General features: G+C 37.7%; 1 protein-coding gene across 2 annotated transcripts; it reads left to right on the top strand.

Annotated features, from left to right (window-relative positions):
- The first annotated feature begins 17,195 nt into the window (after positions 1-17,195).
- fgf3 (fibroblast growth factor 3) lies at positions 17,196-21,407 on the top strand. Of its 2 annotated transcripts, XM_051115567.1 has the most exons (4): positions 17,196-17,331; positions 17,906-18,425; positions 19,624-19,727; positions 20,123-21,407. In XM_051115567.1, the coding sequence occupies exons 2-4, from the start codon at positions 18,149-18,151 to the stop codon at positions 20,504-20,506; spliced, it is 765 nt and encodes a 254-aa protein (XP_050971524.1). In that variant the 5' UTR covers positions 17,196-17,331; positions 17,906-18,148; the 3' UTR covers positions 20,507-21,407. The 2 variants fall into 2 exon arrangements, with proteins under 2 accessions (XP_050971524.1, XP_050971523.1); XM_051115566.1 differs by lacking the exon at positions 17,196-17,331 and having other exon boundaries at positions 17,883-18,425.
- The last annotated feature ends 391 nt before the right edge of the window (positions 21,408-21,798 follow it).

Below are 21,798 nucleotides of genomic sequence, written 5' to 3'. Positions count from 1 at the left end.
GACTGCACTGGCGCCTCCATCTGTCATGCAGTAAGCACGCACAGACACTTGAATAGTGCACATTTTTTGGGTAACATTAGATTGAGTGACCATGTAAAGTTGCTACTACTTACATATTTTAGATGATAAGCCATATTTGACAATGACTGTTAGGGGGCAGCCCTATTAAGGACACTGTTAAAATAGTCAATGGCTACGTTCACACTGCGAGGCTTACTGCTCAGTTCCAATTTTTGCTCAGATCTGATTTTTTGTATAGCTGTTCACATTTTTGTTTGAAATGTGGCCAATATCAGATTTCTAGTGTGAACAGATCATGGTTCTTAACTGACCTGTATGTGCAAAAGAACAATATGAAAAGGGTTGCCAGGTTTTCACAACAAAATTCATCCAATTGCTTCTCAAAACTAGTCATTCCAGGGGGTAAATATCATGTTAGTGGGGTTGCTTCAACAATGAAGAAGTATCCCAATTCCACAGAAAAACTGTGGACTTGGTAAAACTTACACAGCGTGTTGTCATACAGAAGTAAACACGGAGGACATAAGTGGTTTACAAGTGATTATGAGTTCATTCATTATGTGATCTGCCACAGAAGGCAGCGAAATTATGCACAGGCAATAAAAAATAAAGACAAGAATGTGATAGAAGAGTGCAGAGTTTTAAAACATTTATGATATGCGCCCTTATGTTTTGCTTGTCATGAGAAAAACAAATCTGAGCTACATGTGAGCAAAAAAATATGATTTGAACTTAGAGAGACGGACATTCTACGTCAGAACGTCGGCTCCTGCGACAGCAGCACCATACGCATGTGTCGTGGTACTCTTGTGAATGTGCGTTGTGTAGCTTCTTAAAAATTAAGGTTGAACCACTGATGTCACATGGAATATTTTAACAATGTCCTTACTACCTTTCTTGGTCTTGAATGTGGTAGTTGCGTTGCTGTCTATGCAGGGTCAGAAAGTTCTTGGATTTCATCAAAAATATCTTTATTTGTGTTCTGAAGATGAACAAAGGTCTTGTGGGTTTGGAAAAACACGAGGGTAATTAATGACAGAATTTTCATTTTTTGGTGAAATATTCCCTTTAAATACCTTTAGGGTTTTGGAGTTTGTTAAAACCCCCTTGTCATCCAAGATGTTCATGTCTTTCTGTCTTCAGTCGTGAAGGAATTATGGTTTTTGAGGAAAACATTTCAGGATTTTTCTCCATATAATGGACTTCATTGGTGCCCCGATTTTGAACTTCCAAAATGTAGTTTAAATGCAGCTTCAAAGGGCTCTAAATGATCCCAACTGAGGAAGAAGGGTCTTATCTAAACGATCAGTCATTTTTTCCGTGAAATAAATTTCTTTATACTTTTTAAGCACAAAAGCTTGTGTAGCACAGGCTCTAGGATGCGTGTGCACGGTGCTATGTACTACTGAATCACGTCGAAAGGTCACGTGGAACGTAGGCAGAACTACAGACCCAGTGTTTACAAAGTGAACACGCAAAGACTAAGAAAGTGCAAGTAAGTTTGTAAACGCTGTTTACAAACAAAAAGGTACAAGGATGTCCTCCTCTCAAGTTGGAGGAGAAAATAAGATGGAGTTTTTCCGCCATACTCAGTACACAGACGATGAACTTACACGTGATTTGTAGTAGTGATGGGAAGCTCGGATCATTTTACCGACTCGGATCTTTGAGTCTCGTTCACCAAAATGAACGATTCTTTTTGAGTCATTTTGTTCATTTTAGCAAAATATAATTAAAATGTCACGTGTTTCTTCCCTAACACATCTACTGCTTACACAAATGTTGATCACACTACAAACAAGACAAAACCATAATGCTATAAGAAACAGAAAAGGTTAATTCATTGTTTACCTGGGTCTTTAGTCCATTATTAGTTCACCTCACCTCTTATCCGACAAGTTTTCAGGTTTGAGTCGTTTGTTCAACACGTGACAGCCCCATAAGATGAACGAACAACTCGAAAAACCCGAAGACTTAAAACAGGTGAACTAATTCCAGTACAGAACCTAATAGAATGTTGCACATGCGCGACTGAACGAATCACTCCCCAAGACGACTTGTTGTTTCTGAGTCATATTAAAGATTTGTTCAAAATGAACGAATCGTTCAAGAACAACCCATTACTAATTCGTAGCATCGTGGACGTGCATCCCAGAGCGGGTGCTACACAAGCTTTTGTGCTTAAAAAGTATACAAATTTTTATTTTTCAAAAAAAAAAAAAATGACAGATCGTTTCGCTAGATAAGACCCTTCTTCCTCGGCCGGGATTGTTTAGAGCCCTTTGAAGCTGCATTTAAACTGCATTTTGGAAGTTCAAAATCGGGGCACCAATTTAGTCCATTATATGGAGAAAAGTCCTGAAATGCTTTCCTCAGAAAAGCATAATTTCTTTATGACTGAAGACAGAAAGACATGAACATCTCGAATGACAAGGGGGTGAGTAAATTATTTGTAAATTGCTGTTCTGGAAGTGGAGTTCTCCTTTAAGTAGTTCACCCCAAAATGATAATTCTGTCTTCATGTTGTTTCAAACCCATAAGACTTTGGTTAATCTTCTAAACACAAATTAAGATATTATTTACTGAAGCCTGACAGGTTTCTGTTCCTCAAGTCCAGGAAACCAAAACTTAAATATCCAATTGGTTATAAATGTGTCATAAAACAAAACCATATGAATCTAGAGGTTGATTTAGGCTTTTATTCACATATAAACATGCATACAGTAAATCACATATGATAAACATGGAAGCTTGTCCAATGGCCAACAGTTTATGAAACATTATCACTGAAGAATGACATATTGGTCCATACCACTTTATTTGTGGAGTGCACAGGTAGCTGGTTGACCCGCATGGTCTTCAAGAAGGTGCTGGTTGATTGAGGTAGTTATGGGATACTGACATACTAGCTGAAACATACACTGGATTCTACTATGCTGCTCTGTTTAGCAAAGTTGGCATTTTGTTTCTTGCACCAAACGTAGTGCGCCACGTTGGACCTTCAAGGGCTATGTCTGGATTTTCTGCAGCTCCTACTGATCTCATTGTAACCTCATTATAATAGTTACTAGCTAAATGCCACCAGTTCCCAGAGACACTAATCAACACAAGACAAACATAGATGATGGCTCCTGCCGGCATGCACCCCTTCATGGAGGTGTAGACGCTGCTCCAAGCTCAGTTTGATATGGGAATAGAGTCTTCAAACAGGATGTCCTGGACTTTATTGGGGTATGCTAAGCATTACAGCATCACACTTCCTCACTGGGAGTTTGAAAAAGGGATTAGTAGCATATGGCTCATTGAACAAGAGCTCTGCTTTTCATTAGCTAACCCCACCACCCAGCATCATCCAACCCAGCAACTCAACTCATTTCTGTCTGTGAAAAAAAAAAAAAGCATTCCACATATGTGTGTGTGTGTGTGTGTGTGAGAGAGGGTCTGTTTTGGTGAGGTGGGGGTCGAGTCATAGGAGGGAAATCTGGTTTTAGTTTATATATTCATTCTTTTTCCAAAAAGCAAATGTGTGATTTTGACGCCCAGAAGGTCTCATCGTTGATGTATGGGAATATTACATACAATACAAGATTTTCTTTGGGGCACTTTAAACACTAACACCATTGTAATGCAAAATGTCTTGTGGAAAACAAGTGTTTTTTTTCTCACAGAGGACAAAGAATGTGAAAACATTTCAACAAATATGGCACAGACGAGTCTTTTGATGTCTAAGGTTGAGGAAAACTGACACTGTTTGTATAAAGGACACACTCAAAGATGTACCCGAAAGCAATACCCAGAAGAATATACAAAAGCACACATTTGTGTAGGGCTAGCAGGATAAGCTACAAGGCTAACAAGTTGTTGTGGTTGTGGCAAAGAAAGAAAAATAGAGCATTGTGCTGAAAGTAAGAGGCAGTCTCATACCATACAAAGGCTGCGTCCCAGACTCTATTTTTGGGGTGAACCAACAACACTTAACCCTTCACCTTTGCTGATGTCGACAACGGTTCCCTGCCTCCTCTCAGTCTTAGTGTCACGCAAAGCGGAAAAGAGCAATAAGTAACGCCTCCTCCAACATGTCCGGCTCTATGTCTCTCTCTCTTGTGTCAAACTCTGCCATGGCTGCACTGTCACATTTAATTACTCAAACATCCAGACACCACTCCACGAGGCATATGGGGGAATTACCCAGCGTTTGGTGACAAATAATTAATGAGATCTGGTGTTGGAAAACATTAGCATTCCTGTGGCTAGCACTGCACAGAGTTCAATACCATTTCCAAAGCCATCGTAAATGCTGATCACTTTAACTCTTTGCGTGCCGTTTTTGGCCCTTCGTGTGAGATTTTAAATGATGTCATTTAAACCTGATTTAACTGCAATCATAAAAGTAGCTCAAGAACAACTAGCTTTTGCAGCCTAATTCCAAATGGGTGGATTGTACGTTAGCACACACAAACACATACTCTAGGGTTACCACCCAGCATGTCAAAGGTATCAGAGGATTTTAAGCCCCCCCTCCTTGCCTCGAAACCAGAGAGCAAGGCCACTGGCCTCTAGCTTTACAGTCTGCAGCTCCATAACACCTGTTCTTAGTCCAACTGACAAACAATTGTGTCATTATTCACTGCCCAAAAAGACAGCTTGACTGCATCCCCGCCACAGCCAGCTCCCATGCCCTCAGCACCATTTAGGCCACAGCGAGGTGAAACCGGCTGAGTTTACCAGCTCTGTTTGTTTATTTAGTTGGCTCTAACGTGTGTAGTTTTGCAAGAGTTGTAGAATATTGAATCTAAATAGTATCAGGTACTTATAACAAATTACATTTAGGTTCACACATTTAGATACATTTGTGCATTCACATTTTGCCAATTTATAATTATGTAGTGTAATCAAAAGTCAGCCAGATATATTATTTTTCTCAACCCTTTCACTCAAGATTTACGATGGCATTTTAGTGCCACGTTAAATTTTGTAAAAAAATTCTAAGATTATGAGATTAAAGCCATAATATTTCAAGAATAATGTTGAAATTCTGAAAATAAAGATGAAATATTTTGTCAATAGAATCAAAATTATGAGAATAAAGTCTAAATGTTTTGAGTATAAAGTTGACATTTTGAGAATAAAATTGAAATATTTAGAGAATACAGTTGAAATTACGGGCATAAAGTCGAAAAATTCAGAGAATAAAGTTGAAATATTTGGAGAATAAAGTCAAAATTCCGAGAATAAAGCAGAATATTTTGTCAGTAAAGTCAAAATTATGAGAATAAAGTCAAAATATTTCGAGAATACAGTCAAAATTATGAGAATAAAGTCTACATATTTTGAGAATACAGAAGAAATTATGAGAATAAACTCTAAATATTTAATCAATAAAGTCAAAATTATGAGAATAAGGTCGAAATGTTTAGAGAATTATAATATTTTGAAAGCTATTTTAGCCAATTGCTCGTGCGAATGCCCCAGATTGGGAGCACCGGGAGAAATTCCAAAGTCTTAGCTTTCAAAATCTGTCAGTTTTATAGCGAAATTTGCCTCAGTGTAAGCGGCATGTGAATCATTAATCTTTCCGATTACAATGAGACATTCGTTTCATTAAATTAGGTTATACTATTATTTTTTTTATTTCTTTTGATGTTCTTTCACGTTTATATCATGCTATAAACTTGAAATAAAGAGGAAAAACACATTTATAATTTGTATTTTGTGATAAAACTGACAGAATTTGAAAGCTGAGCTGTGTTATATTAAAAGCAACAAAGCAAAATTATTGTGATTACACGGTGGCTGGCACGCTACAAATAATGAATGGAATACGTTAAATGTTATGTCCAATCATTTACTGTATTATACCGTGAATAAAACAGCTTGTGAACAGTCAGTTATATACCTCAGAAAAGACAGTTAACAAGCATTGTTGTTGAGTAGGTGGTGGAATTTTCACAAAGAATACAGTATAACTGAATGAAACGAATGTCTCATTGTAATCGAAAAGACGATTGATTCCCATGAATACAGTGATCTGTCCACATTAAAGAGTGTGAAAAGCACATTATTGCAGGACACATTGTTTGTATATCACTTTAAAACTGACACATTTTGAAAGCTTAGACTTTGTTTATATTAAAAGTACCAAAAGCACAAAGCATATTGCTATTATTGGGTGTCTGGCGAACTATAATTAGGCCTAATAAATGCAATCGAAGACATGAAATATTATTTCCAAGCATACTGTCCCTCCGAGTATAACACACGGTATGATTTCTGCTAATAATCACACATATATTCAAATAAATTCCGGTGGCCTGGCAACTTCTCGCAGTGCTCCCAATCCGAGCCATTTGCATGCACAGGCTTGACACTCAAAATATTATAACTTTAATTGCTACAATTTAATTCTTGTAATTTCTGACTTTATTCTAGAAACAGTTTGACTTTATTTAGACTTTTTTGACTTTATTCTCAAAATATTACGACTTTATACTCAAAATATTCAGATTTTAATCTTGCAATTTTAGATTTTTTAACGTGGCACTAAAACACTGTCATACAAGATCACTGGAACTCTGGTAGTCTATAAATAAAAAAAATATTTATAAACTGTAGACTATTTCAGGAGACACTTTTTCTGAAATAACTTATTGAAACGACAATGCCCTGGAGCAACCAGGGGTTAAGTGCCGTGTCCAAGGCCATAATGGTGATTGGGCAGGAGGGGTAAGGGGTACATCATAGGTTGTCCCTGCCTCCTACCTGAATAGTTTCTTCACTATTATGCCACTATCACATTATACAGTAACTTCTTTTCTGTAATTAAGCACAGGATACTATTTTGCCAATAAATTAGCGAGGGATCGCAGCAGCATTAGCCATTCTTATAGTTTTGACAAGTGGCTATGTCTCCTACAAGAGTTCTAGGTCAAGTCTTTGTTAAAAAGTGAATTCAATGTTAATCCTAATCCCCCTCTTCAAAGCCAGCATTCAGGCCCGTACGGAGACAAAACCTCTGCTCTCCTCTTGCCCCTTGCTATGTGTCTGCACAGAGTGTATTTAGCATTGCAACAAGTGATTAATGGTTCACAGGGACTAGGGGGTTTTATATAAAATGCATTCATGTATGCAGAAAGTTGAAGTAAAAATCGCTTTCTTATACTGTACTTTAAGATTCAGGAGAAGTCCACTTCCAGAACAACAATTTACAAATAATTAACTCACCCCCTTGTTATCCAAGATGTTTATGTCTTTCTGTCTGCAGTCGTAAAGATATTATGGTTTTTGTGGAAAGCATTTCAGGATTTTTCAATTCGTTCAGTCGCGCATACGCAACATTCTATTAGGTTCTGTACTGGAATTAGTTCACCTGTTTCGACTCTTCGGGTTTTTCGAGTCGTTCGTTCATCTTATGGGGCTGTCACATGATGAACAAACGATTCAAACCCGAAAACTTGTAAGATTAGAGGTGAGGTGAACTAATCATAGACTAAAGACCCAGGTAAACAATGAATTAATCTTTTCTGTTTCTTATAGCATTATAGTTTTGTCTTGTTTGTAGTGTGATCAACATTTGTGTAAGCAGTAGATGTGTTAGGGAAGTAACACGTAACATTTTAATTACATTTTGCTAAAATGAACGAAATGACTCGAAAAAAGATTTGTTCAGTTTGCTGAACGAGACTCAAAGGTCTGAGTTGGTAAAATGATCCGAACTTCCCATCACTACTACGAATCACGTGCAAGTTCATCGTCTGTGTACTGAGCATGGCGGAAAACTCCATCTTATTTTCTCCTACAACTTGAGAGGAGGACATCCTTGTACCTTTTTGTTTGTAAACTGCGTCAAAATCGGGGCATCAGTGAAATCCATTATATGGAGAAAATTCCTGAAACGCTTTCCTCAAAAACCATAATTTCTTCACGACTGAAGACAGAAAGACATGAACATCTTGGATGACCAGGGGGTGAGTAAATTATTTGTGAATTGTTGTTCTGGAAGTGGAGTTCTCCTTTAAGGGAGACATATCATAAAAATCGGACTTTTTCTGGGGTGCCCGGTGCATCTACCAGAAACTACCAATGTGAAAAAGGACAACCTAGTAGCTTTGTTTTGGCTTTCTCTGCAAACATGTGAAAAAATTTGCAGATTTCGCTTCCCTAGTGACTACAATGTAAAAAAACTATTTGTTGAGTCAACATAAAATAATTTGTAACCTGGCTGCCTTAAATTTTTAAGTTCAGTCAACTCAAAAGAAGTTTATTCAACTTGAAATGTTCAGTTATACTAAGTGACAACTTAGATATTTGAGTTGAATCAACTTAAAATTTTAAGGCAGCTGGGTTACTTACCCATCTGTTAAGTTTAGCAAACACAAATATCTAAGTTGTTACTTAGTACAATTTAACATTTCAAGTTGGCTAAACTTATTTTAGTTGACTAAACTTCACATTTTAAGGCAGCAGGGTAACAAATTATTTTAAGCTGACTCAACAAATTGTGTTTTTTTATTTTTTACAGTGTAGGAGGGGGATCTTATAACCTGCACGTCTCCACCCACATGGCCGCCATTTTGTTTTTGTGATTTCTTTCCTAGCTGTTTACCTTCACAGACATAATCAACTGTGTTTGTAACTTGTGTGTTTTTAACATAAACTTGTGTGTATTTGACAGTTTAAGCGCAATAAGACATGAAAGAGAACTTAGTTTAGTACTTACATGCCATGTGACAGCCGCTCTCTGTGCTCATGCTTCCAACACATGTGCTCAGAAAAGCGTATATCAAAAGTTTAAACTGATATGGCTTAAAATGCATGATTTCAGCATGATAGACATGATAATTAAAACCAAACAGATGTTTTTTTGGCAGAGTATCTGAGCTACATGCTGTAAAGGCACAGCCCTGTTCTGGAAAAGGGGGCGGGGAGCAGCAGCTAATTTGCATTTAAGCACAAAAACAGTTTCTGCTTCTACTCAAAATAGGCATTTTCACAATTATATAATTAATGATCTGTGGGGTATTTTGAGCTGAAACTCCACAGACACATTCTGGGGACACCTGAGACTTATATTACATGTTGTAAAAAGGGGTGCCCTAATACGTGCCCTTTAATAGCTGATGCAACAAAAACTCACAAATCAAATTCAATAGTTATATAAATATGTACTGTCTAATTAAGCACACAGTGGATATTGTCTAGGAAAAATACACCAACTCTTGAAATACTGGCATCTATAGCTCCTTAAAGAACCTTTATCATCTATGGAATCTTTTCATAACACAAAAGGACCTTTATAATGGAAAACTGTTCTTTAAATCTTAAAAATGTTTTTCAATTTTTTTTTTTTTTTTTAAGTTGGGAACTCAAAATGGTTCTTTTATGGCATCACAGCAAAACCCCTCTTTTGGAACCTTTAAGAGTTTTGAATAAATGTGTATTTATTTAACTCAGTGGGTGTTCTTCAGGATCCAAATCCTACATTGGATGCCAAGTTGGAAACAAACAGCACCAAAACTTAAACTATATTTAATGTAGCCTGGGTTGTTATTGGTTTCCAAGGATGAGGGCCTAATGCGAAACACTAATGCTGATGAATGAATGGGTGCCAAAATACCATAGAGGCAGGTCTATTTAGCATGCTAAGTCTATTTATTTGGCTTCTCTAGTTATATATGATCATGGTTTTGCATTAAGCACTGTTTATCCACAATTTCTTCATAACCTTATCTGAAAAGACCCATGTTTGGGTCGCATGTGATTTGGCAATGCTTCCCACAGTCTATTTGTGAAATGCATTTAGGCCTTATGGATCAAAGGCTGCTACAACTATTTACCAGTGTCACACACTGGAGTTTGAATGCTGTGCCCGGAAGAGGCCAAGGAATGGGCCAGTGCAAGGTCACAAGTCATTGCTCCACTACAGTCAGACCTGCCAGACTCTTCCAGTCAAGACATGTAATGACACTATATGATTAGAGAACAAGGTAGCTTTAATTAACTAACTCAGATAGCTTACTGTGAGTTGAAATATACAACATTCTACAACTACTCACAATTAAAGATTTTAATATTATTATTATTATTTGCAAATAGGAGTACATTGAGTAAGAGGCGGGGAGAGAGTTTACACCCCCCACATCTGCTGAACGTAAAGCAGTATATCCAGTTTCATGGTCATTACTGAGAGCCACATTCAGTCTGGTTTGCACTGCAGTGTTTCATGATGCCACAATGGATGGAGGAAGAGTGAACAGTCTCATTTCTTGTTGAGGTTTAGAGGTTGTGTAAAACCGTGATTTGTCACTCATGTGTGGACAGATCCTGGAAACAGATGTGAAAAATTCAACCACCAGTCAATCATTCTTACCACCTCAATCCCCAACAAACACATTCATCTGAATTTGACCCTTGACAACATGTTACAGTGGCCCAGATTCACTTTGCCCTCTGAGTGAACCAAAGTTTGCCTTTAACATCATCACACACTGTAGGCATATAGTATTCAGCTTTACATTGCATAAGCACCTTTCTATGGAAATTCAGAACACAATAGCATCAGGTTACAAAAATATGTGACTCTTCAAGTAAACATAGACACTGATCCTTGATTTGACACTTATTTTTGATATAAATTAATTATTAATTAATTTAAAATAGCCATTTATACTTGCATACATCTATTCAGTGAAGAACATGTATTTATTTTTTGAATTAAATTGACAGAAATTAAAAAATGTCAGGGTGAACTGCCTGATATCATAAACAAATAAAAAAGTAAACTTTATTAAGTAGTGTGGTATAATAGTTTATTATTACTTCTAACTTTCTTCAAAAAAGGCTTCACTGCTCATTAATATTTAAAAAAAACAAAACAACAACAACAAAAAAAACTTTCTGCTAAACAAAAGTCATGTAGGGCAACCGACATGCATGGGGGGAAAAAAAGGAAATTACACCATATAAAAATCCCTGAAAACTTGAAATTATTTTAGATTTTTTTGTTTTTTAATTTATCTAATGTTCCAAGGTCAGTAAATAAAATGTCATGTGGTGCAACTCCTAAAAATGAGTTGTAACAATTTATATCAAACCTAAATATATTTTAAAATAATGATAAAAATGTGCTTACAAGATGTAAGGAACATGTGGTTTTACTTTTTACTTGTGACATATGGTTACACCACATGACATAATGTAGAGTTACATTATATTGAAATCTTTCTGAAAAGTGGTATAAAAGTTTTTGAAAGCCATATAACATGATATGTTTCTAAGAATGTGGCACAAAAAAATCTTCATCACTGTTATATCATTGGCCCTTTCGTGTATTAAATAATACATCTGTATGTTCAAGTAGAACATTTTAATTTATAACTGTGGGAAAAGCAGATTAACATCTGTTTCGGGTAATCCAATTACAAGTGGTCAGCCAAGACAGACTGTCATTTACACCTGGTATTAACAAGAATCTTAAATGCGTCTCCTGTGACCACTTGTGATTGGGCTTCACTGAGGGGAGGTTCTCTGATTCCATAACAACATCTTACCATGTCTGTGTGTCACTGAACGTTAATGTCAGGCATGCCAAAAATGCTCTGTGAAGTGTTGTGCATGTTAAGCCACAACTAACAAGGAGCATAAACATTACGGGGTCTTGGTGTCTTTCAGACCACTGAAAGACATCAGCAAACAATACCATGGTGTTAAGTGCTTTCAAGACAGGATTTTGTCAGCACTCCAATTTCGCACAGGGAGCACGCTCAAGCTTTCTGATTAAGCTGGAAAACCACAAGAAATTAGATTAAGTAAAGAGAAATCCATTTAATATACTTAGTGGCTGTTACTCCCTAGATGATCTAATGGGACTGGCAACCATTATGAAAACATGGGTTGATCCTGGGGGTGACAGGCGTGTGGTGGCTGCACGTGGCCCTCTTTGGGTCACCGTGGGTTCCGTCATCACTCTTGTGAGACTGCTCACTTATGTAGAATTGTAAGTCTAGGGACTGGAGCACATTCATTTATTTTGGTCTCATCACATCAGGGTTTCACATGACAAAATAAACAGAATCATACAAAATGCATGTTATTTTTTATTTAGTACTGACCTGAATAAGATATTTCACATAAAAGACGTTTATATTTCATCCATAATAGAAAATAAAAGTTGAATTTATAAAAATGACCCGGTTCAAAAGTTTACATACACTTGATTAATACTGTGTTGTTGCCTGAATGATCCACAGCTGTGTTTTTTTGTATTTGAACCCTTTCCAACAATGATCGTATGATTTTGATATCCATCTTTTCACACTGAGTACAAGTGAGGGACTCATATGCAACTATTACAAAAGGTTCAAACGTTTACTGTTGCTTCAAAAGGAAACATGACGCATTAAGAGTCGGGGGTTTAACTTATTTTAAATTTAAAATAAAAAGTTTGTCTTTTGGGAAACTTGTAAGTATCTTCTGTAGATTCTGAAGGGCAGTACTAAATGAAAAAAATTATTATACATAGGCAAAAAAAAAAAAAAAAAAATTTTTATCTTAATGCATCATTTTTCCTTCTGAAGCATCAGTGAGTGTTTGAACCTTCTGTAATAGTTGCATATGAGTCCCTCAGTCCTTAGTGTGAAAAGACGAACCTCAAAATCATACAGTAATTGTTGAAAAGAGTTCAAATACACAAAAATGCTTAAAAAAAACAAAGAATTTATGGGACCTGAAGGATTTTTTTGAAGAACAACGGGCAGTTTAACTGTTCAGGACAAACAAAGAACTCATGAACAACTATCACTAGACAAAAAAACAAACAAACAAACAAAAAAAACAGGATCATTTAAAAAAATAATAATAATTCAACTATTGTTTTCTCTTGTGGATTATATGTAAACATATTTTATGTGAAATATCTCATTCAGGTCAGTACTAAATAAAAAAAAAACAAAAAAAAACATGCATTTTGTATGATCCCTCTTTTTTTGGTAAAATAATTAATATTTTGTAGATCACCTCTGCAAGTTGTATGCAAACTTTTGACTTCAACTGTATTTCTTTAAGTCTTATGAACTGGTAAGAGACTTAATTTTTACCTAAATATTTGCTACCAAAATCCTATTCTAAAATATTTGTCAGCTTTCCTTGCTCAGTTCTGACGATTTGTTTGTAATACATAAATACACATATAAACAAAAATGTGAATTGCATTGCCAATTTGAGAGTTCATATAAACAGAACATTTCAGAATCTTAAATCAAACTGGATTCATTGAGATTCAGACAAAAATGAGTGCATGTAAACACGCCTATTGTATGAACAAAAAAACCCACACATGGATTTTCCAAACTATCTTTTTTTGTGTTCCACAGAAAAAAGAAAGCCATACAGGTTTGGAACAGGTTTGAGTAAATGCTGACCGAATGTTCATGTTTGGTTGAGCTATGCCTTTAACATATATTGTGATAACAGTTGTATGTGTGTGTGCGCGCGCAAGTATATTTAAGGAGGTATAGAGAGGAACAAAAGGTGTGTGAAAGTAAAAGCTCAGAGAGGGTCCATATAAATGTTGCTATGAAGTTTTGAAAAGGAGAAATAGGAACAATGCAGTTTGCAGCAAACACTCCTCTGCCATCCATCTTTTACACAATCAACATGGCCCTTTCACATGCACTGGCCCCTGCTGGGGACCCCATCCCCTCTGTCAATGGCCTTATATTTAAGGGAAATTAGGTGACATTGAGTTTCAAATGAGTCATCGACAGCTGCTTCGTCACTGTCGGTCTGAGCAGTGTGCTGTTCAGCGGTGGCGTGACATTGTTTTCCTGCTCCACTGGAGAGCGGAACAGAAAGAGCAGGAAGGGACGGTACTGTACCGGAGAGGATTCAGACAATAGCGGTGCACGAAATCGATCGGTTTTGCCGTAAACCACAAAATTTGCTTCGCATGTGTTTGGCGAATGTAAAATGTGTCGATTGTTTTCATCGCTCAACGCGCTCTCCCCCTCGCACCCTGAGCACTCAGTGTGACAACCATTGATGCCTTATACAGTTACAGGCCACCACAATCATTTTACTGTTGGAAGGTGCAGAGAAATCCACTGTCCTCCCAAAAGGTATTTGAGACCTGCAGCTAAGAATCAAAGGGCTGCAGAGGTATAAGGAAGACCTATCTGGTTTCAAGACGAAGTGTGGGAGAGAGAGAGTGTGAGAGAGAAATTAAAACGGAGGGAGAGGGAGAGGGAGAGCAGGAGAGAGAAGTGCTGCTGGCAAATCACTTTGAGCCGTCATTGAGATTTATGAAAAGTGTGTGTCACGAGGTAGATGATCTGTCCCTTGGGAACTGGAATCAGTATTAAGGGTGTTGCATTAAAATCAGTTCAAAGCAAATAAAAGTGTCCTTTGGCATGTTCAACCCTGACAGATAAATTGGGCGTGTCTTGACCACAGAAATCAATCCAGCACATCTGACAACTCGCAGGCTATGAAATGGAAAAGCTGCAATGAGGCAGTACGGCCGGCATTTATAAAATCATCTCGTAAATCTCCCCTTCCAACGATCTGCTGAAAAGCCGATGGCCGAGGATGTGATGTGGGGTTCTGTTAAGGGATCTCTGGCAAGAGAAGAAGACAAATTCACATTGGCGAGCAGAAACGGTTAACGTACTCGTGAAAATGCTTTGTATTAATAGGGTATTTAAAGGGGTTAACATTTTTTCCAAACCAACCTGAGGTAATGAGGTATGAGAATAAAGTGGTTGCCAATTTGTTTGCAGTGCGTTGGGACTGTACGGGAGTTCTTTCTGAGCCCCTGACAAGCAGGTGAGATCAAAGTAAACCCGGACAAAAGGGGCTCAACAGTGATTTGTCAGGGGACGAGAGGCATTCCCGTCTGGCTCTAGCCAGGCCCTCAGATCACTAGCGCAAAAAAAAAGCATGCCATGAGAAAAAGTACAGCAGAAAAGGTTCAGAGGTCAGCTCGATTTGGTTTGGATTGTGGTACCTCCTTTTCTGCAAAGGAGCCAGAAAGAAAAAGACTAGTGACTATTAAGCTTTGCTAAATGTCTGGGGGGTGGGGAGCTTATACACTCCTAAAAATAAATCAGTTATTCACTGATTCTGTGCAGCGCGCCAACTGTTCAAAAAACATTTTAAACTGTAGTGTGTTCTTTTTTTAAGATTAAACAAATAGCTGTTATGTTCTTTAAAAAAAGCCATTTTTGTCACTGCAAAAATCTTTAGTTATAACATGCAAATTAAATTCAAATTATTATTTTTCAAATTCAAATCACTGCATGTCATTTTTAATATGATTTAGAGTAGAGTAGAGTAATGTTAAGAATAAATACTTGCTTCATCCATTTGAACTGTGCTTTGTCTTTTTAAATATTTAAACAACTGACAGTCAAGATCGACACTTGTCTGAGTATTTTTGCAGATAAAACAGGTTAGTTATTACAACATATTACCGTGTCATCTTCAAAAATCTGAAGCGGGAAGGATTTTTATATCCAGAATGTGTATATTCTCATATTTTATTGTATACAGGAGACTGGGGTCTTATACATTTCCATTTAGCAGTGACTTGTGTAGTTGTGTGCCATGCACGTTTATGTAATATTCCCATGTCTGTCTGCAGCAAATTTATGCCATAAATTGTACTTATACAATAAATTAATGTTGAGTACAAAGGGTGCCGGCTACACTTCCAGGGTGGGCTGTAACACTAATAGAAAACACAGACGTTATGCATGAATTCACTGTGGTAATAGAATTTACTTTTTCAAAACCATTATTATGACACACCCTCATTTCATTTCAAACAATTGAATTCAAAATGGTAAACAAAAAACAGACAATAATTTTAAGATAGACTGACACTGTCTTAAATTGCTGTCTTTATGGGTATTTCTGCTCAGCCAGATATAAGTGTTTTGAACATTTAGATGATTGTGTAAATATTATATGTTATCATATCAAACAAGAGAAACGACTTATTCTGATGATGCCAGTTTTGTCATTTAACATCTACTTGTATACCCACAAAATTCACCCCGTAGCTCGTTTCTAATTGGTTAAACTGTTGGCGCTACATCTCATCCAATTTTCCAGCAGTCCCCAATTTCCCTTAGTTTAATTTAAAAAGCAAAGGGTCGCGAAGAAGTTAAAGTGATAAATGAGGGCGTGATAAAGAAAACGACTTTAACATGGTACGATTTAACCGTTCAGCTTCAAAATAATCGGCAACATCCTGAGTGAACTCCCCCTCCTCTCTTTCTCTCTCTCTCTCGCTCTCTCTCTCTCTCTCTCATACTGATTATTACTGCTGGGCTTTGTGGGCGGCTGTGGGCCGTAATTAAAATACTTCCAGAAAGAAACAGCCGACCACATCAGAAATGCAACCCTCTGTCAGGATCAAACCACATCAAGAGCGTCTCTCTCAGAGATGGTCACCAGAGCGGCTCGTGATGTACATCAGTAGGCTCATATACTCTCCGTCTAGTTTGACACACACCGGGTCTGCAGCGACTAATAAGTTATTAGGAGCGGCTACCTGTTTTAAAACAGTGTGACAAACAGTCGGGGACGCCAAGTGATGTATGGAAAGAGAAGATGAATGAAGGGTGCCTTCCCACGAGGTTTTCTATAGCATGCGCTGGTGTTACGCCAAAGGGCAGGGAGATTTGTAGATGATGGTGCTAATTACGAGAATGGTAACCATAATGCGACCAAGATGGAAGCAATTTAGGCAGAAGTCATTTGCGTGTTACTCTTCCACCCACTAGCAGCACACACCAGGAGCTTGAGTGTAAGTTGCTGTAGGGCTGTAGAGTCGCACTTGCAGTCTGGTTCCTGAGAGAAGATGCATGTCAACTACCGCAGTTTTAGTTTCCATGACCTGATAGATTGATAAAGAGAAAAAGAAATGGCCGTTAAATGTGTTTGAGAGGGAATGGAATATGCTTCTTTTTCTTTTTTTAAATTTTAAAATCAAGAATTTCGGGAGACGGCACCTGGATTTCTTCTTCTCAAATGACAGGGAAAAGTAGCTGCATGTTTTCTATGGATTGCAATGAATTGGAAAACAGGTTTTGATCCGTTTACTCCGAGCATCCTCACAACATGTGCTTTATAGCCTGTAAAATAGCTTGAATTATACTTCGGAACGAAATAGGAGTGTCAAAAGGAAGCATTAAGCATCAATGTAATATCGCATTAAAGCTGGTATGGACGTGCCTGCATCATGATTTGGGTCATATTTAAAAGCATAAAATCGCTTTTAATTACCATGCACCTAATAAGCAAATGAACCGCGTAAGAATCTATATATTTTTCTAATAAATGCATAGCCCATGTTTTATCAGGAACATTTTCCGTTGCAAAAAAGTTACTGATTTATCTAGCCGACTGTCGAGACTGTTTTGTGTTGTCAGTCACTGTTTTATGAGTCAGAAACATTCCATACATAAATGTGGATCACTGAAAGCCACGTGCGTATGTCTATGAATGTTAACATCACTGTCGTAATGTGCCAACAGGCATGAAAATAGAATCAATAGCGGCTCTCCCAGAGGCCAGTGTTCATGCTTAAATATAATTTTCGGATCTTTCAAAAGAAGCAAACTCTGCCCTTGGATGTCTCTCTCTTTGTGATGCGGTTTTCCGCTGTAAGCCACCGTGTGTAGTGCTGTGTAATTTTATCCACGCTGCAACCTCTTGGTTCACACAAGACTGATACCTTGCCTCCCCTTTTCCTTTGTATCAATTGGTCGGGGTTCGGGCTATTGTTGCAGGAGGGCTCTTTTATTTCTGTGCACACTGTCGATCAGCGAAATCTCACGATAGGCTCCCTGTGAAACCGACTGGCTGTTTTCTCCTCCTCGGTCAGATACAGTCTGCCTGAAGAGCAGAGTGGAACCCATGAGCACCAACGAGGCGAACCCATGTTGTTGCCACTGAGCCGGCTCTAACAGATGACCGCGACATATTAACGAGAGCACAGAGGGATACAGCAAGTTTTTTTTAATGCTCAGTTGACTGGATCACTGACAAATGATACTTCTTTGATGGGACCCCGAGTGTCAGCTCTTTCTATTCCAGCGAGATTTTGCCGACATCCCGCCATGCCACAATGGTTATAATTCTGCTCTTGTTGTTACTGAGCTCCTTGGATCCGAGTTTACAGGAATCTCTGGCTCCGAGGCTGACCAGGACCCCAAGGGCGCCTTGTGCCAGGGGCCAGGCGTGTGACCCAAGGCAGCGGCGAGATGCTGGTGGACGCGGCGGGGTTTACGAGCACCTCGGAGGAGCGCCAAGACGCAGGAAACTTTACTGCGCCACAAAATATCATTTGCAAATTCACCCGAACGGAAAAATAGACGGATCTCTTGATGAAAACAATCCTTTCAGTGAGTAAACCGTTCTCGCGTTTCGTATTTGTGAATGTCAATTTCTGTGCAGTATGATCAGAACTTGTAAGACTTGCGTAACTGTGCAAATGTACACTGGAAAATATGGTGCGCTGACAATAGTCGGGAGACATTATTTAATGCGCCTTGCGCATTAAATAATTAGCATCGAACAATATTTCATCCTTCCCGTTATATATTAAATAGACGAATACAAAACATTTTAATCAGCATTCTTATAAAATGAAGATTACGCTAACAACGGAGGCACTTTGGTGGACTGAACAACTTGTTTCTAAAAGCTAAAAATTTGTTCTTAAAAATGAAGAAATTAGGTAGGAAAAAAATTAATCTGTATTCCATTATATTGTGACAAGAGACATTCCAAATTACTTTTATTGTATAACTTACATCGTAAAGACAGTTCGCTGTCAGAGAGCCTACATTACAGTTTTAAATTATCGTTCTTTAAATTACAGCATTCGTTTATCTGTCTTAGTTTTCCAATTAGTCAAATCCGAGTGCCCATGGACAATTACCATAAGAAAACAGGATTCAACAGACAGTTTAACATAATGACTTAGACAACGGATGTGTTTATCCAACGTAAAAGGATGATTATTCGAAACAGAAGAATGAGGAGAGCCATTAATCAGTGGAAAAAGGGGATGAATAAACATCCTCTTTAAGAGGCGTTTAGTGTTGTATATCTAACCTGACAGCGTATGTTGTGTACATTGGGACCTAATCAACGAAAAACTTACGTAGAAATAAAATAAAATTTAAAACAGCAAATGCTACAATATTTACAATTAATATTAGTGAAAAACCTATATTCCTATGCCAAATTATTTAATATTAAACGTGGGTTTAATATGTCAGTTGGTTTGGTTTAAATCGATTATTTTGTTTATAGAAAATAATTTTATATTAATCGATATTGTTGTAAATAAACGTAATTATTGAATGTATAGCAGTTATGTCCTTTTTATATCATTAATTAATAATACAACTAATCGATTAAAGTAAATATATAAGTGATCAAAATCACGCTTTCAAACATTAGCTAAATCATGACATGAACTCAACTGACCTTGTACTGAATACTACACGTTTTATGCAATTTACATAGCAATTGTAAATGACTTTCCCAATTTCTAGCATGCCCACTAACTAGTGCTCCACTCTTTTTTTCTAGGTATACTCGAGATCACAGCTGTGGATGTCGGTGTCGTGGCGATCAAGGGCCTGTTTTCGGGAAGATACCTGGCTATGAATGAGAAAGGACGTCTGTATGCTTCAGTAAGTGTTATGTCACGTCGGAAAATCAAGTAGCAGAAATTCGGCTAGCTGTGGGATCAGATAACAAGAAAGGCTATTTGAGGCTATCGCCACATGGTGGTGTTTTTCATGCGGAACGAGTATGCCCACATGCTGCTAGATTACTGAGAGTTTGATTACTGAGTTTTGTTTCCCTCACTGGGGACCTTGTCACTGAAATTTCTGTTTAGCATAGAGTGATGACCACATACAAGGTTCAAACTTTAGCCAGGTTACAGTTAGTGTTTGAGATGCTGAGAATTCAAATGTGCAGATTTTGGACCAAGTCTTCTAGTTAAAGACATATCTAAAGTTTCTGTTCGCCTTGTTCCAGAATGATAAAAAATAAAGTCGTAACATTTTTTTGACCCTTTCAGGAAGTCTTCAACCGAGAGTGTGAGTTTCTGGAGCGCATTCATGAGCTAGGCTACAACACCTACGCATCAAGGCACCATGCTACAACCCAGCCTCCACCAACAGGGTCCGGGGCAGGGGGCGGCAAGCGTCGTGCCAGTTCTAAAAGGCAGTGGTACGTGTCCATCAACGGGAAGGGCCGGCCCAGGAGGGGCTTTAAGACACGGAGCACGGACAAAGCTTCCCTCTTCCTGCCCCGTGTTCTGGGCAACAAGGACCATGAGATGGTGCGCAAGCTCAGAGAGAGCCAGCGGCACCAGGCGGGCTCTCACAGAGTTGGTAGAGCAGAACGCAGAAGACGACGACACAGGGGCTCCAAGGGCCACAGCAGAAGGGCTGACATTTAACACTCTCTTGACACAGATGGAGAAAAGATCCACTGAGAGTCCAACAGACCAAAGGAGTCACATGGAACAATTTTCTCGGGAGAGGATGATTTTCAAAAAAACCTTTTGGGGAATTATGTGACAAGAAGGGCAGAGAATGAAGAGAAAACATCCATTTAAAGCCCAGTATCTGAAACACGAAGACAGTCCAAATAGGTTCATGTGACCAAATTTAACACTACTGAAAGTTTTCTTTTGCATTTTTTTTTGTTGTTGTTCACACTAAAGTCTTTCCTGCTAAAGACATGTAATTATTGTACATAGATGTACAGTCATTTACGTTTTTATGTGAGAAAGATAACATAGAGTAAATGTTTGTAATCATAAATTAGGATGTTGTACAAGTGCTTGACAATGCCGACAATGTGTTATGTATTGGACTACGGCTTTATAGGTGGTGTACAGACAAGCACTTTTTCCTTATTGAAGTATAAAGTAGACAAACAAAGATCCATACACATAAAACAGATGCTTTTTAACTTACATGTGATAGGCTACTGTTCTTAAACTGCAATCAGGAGTACTTTGTATATTACTAATGTAATACATATTTATTTTGTTTATATGTTTTTAAGTTATTGATGACATAGTTTCTACACTTCCAAATATCAAAGATTTACTTCAGAAGAGATTAATAGTTACCGCTGTTAGAATAACACTGTTATCTTTGAACAATCGAACAATCCCGTAAGAGTAGACTCTTCAGTTTTCTATTTCTTAATACAAATTGGAGTCTAAATATATGTAATGACATCAACTCTGAAGCATAGTTTTGATAAATGTCATATGTATTGAACACTGTAAGCTGAGTAATGCATTAAAACGGCATTGTTTGACACTGAAAGCTAAACATCTGGAGGAATGTCACCAATAAATTATATGAAAATATGTTTTTTGGTGTGTTGTTCAGCATGCATCATACAGTGGCATTTTGGACAAAGACTAAAGTGAGGGATATTTTATTTCACTCCCACCTTATGTAGCCTATTCTTTGTTTCTATGTGGAGCTTAATCATAAATTTGACAGCTAAATTAATGGCAATAGCTGTAGATATATGCACCGCCACTGTGATAGTGATCGCATAAGTATTGAAGTCTCTCAGCGGTCCAGCAAAAAGAGACTCCCTCTTGGGACCATCCCCCCATTCTCCTTAAATGCCTCAAGTGACATCATCTAGAAGAAAAGAAAATAAAAAATGGAAGAGAAAAAAGCAAAACACGACCACTTTATGAGATACCCTGATATAAAATAC

The sequence above is a fragment of the Labeo rohita genome, chromosome 7, assembly GCF_022985175.1.
Source record: "Labeo rohita strain BAU-BD-2019 chromosome 7, IGBB_LRoh.1.0, whole genome shotgun sequence".
NCBI classification, from domain to species: domain Eukaryota; kingdom Metazoa; phylum Chordata; class Actinopteri; order Cypriniformes; family Cyprinidae; genus Labeo; species Labeo rohita.
This window is presented reverse-complemented; position numbering and strand designations above follow the sequence as displayed.

Coding starts and splice junctions, on each gene's coding strand:
- fgf3 (XM_051115567.1), top strand. CDS start 18,149: ATGGTTATAATTCTGCTCTTGTTGTTACTGAGCTCCTTGGATCCGAGT. Junction 18,426..19,623: donor TGATGAAAACAATCCTTTCA/GTGAGTAAACCG, acceptor CTTTTTTTCTAG/GTATACTCGAGATCACAGCT. Junction 19,728..20,122: donor AAGGACGTCTGTATGCTTCA/GTAAGTGTTATG, acceptor TGACCCTTTCAG/GAAGTCTTCAACCGAGAGTG.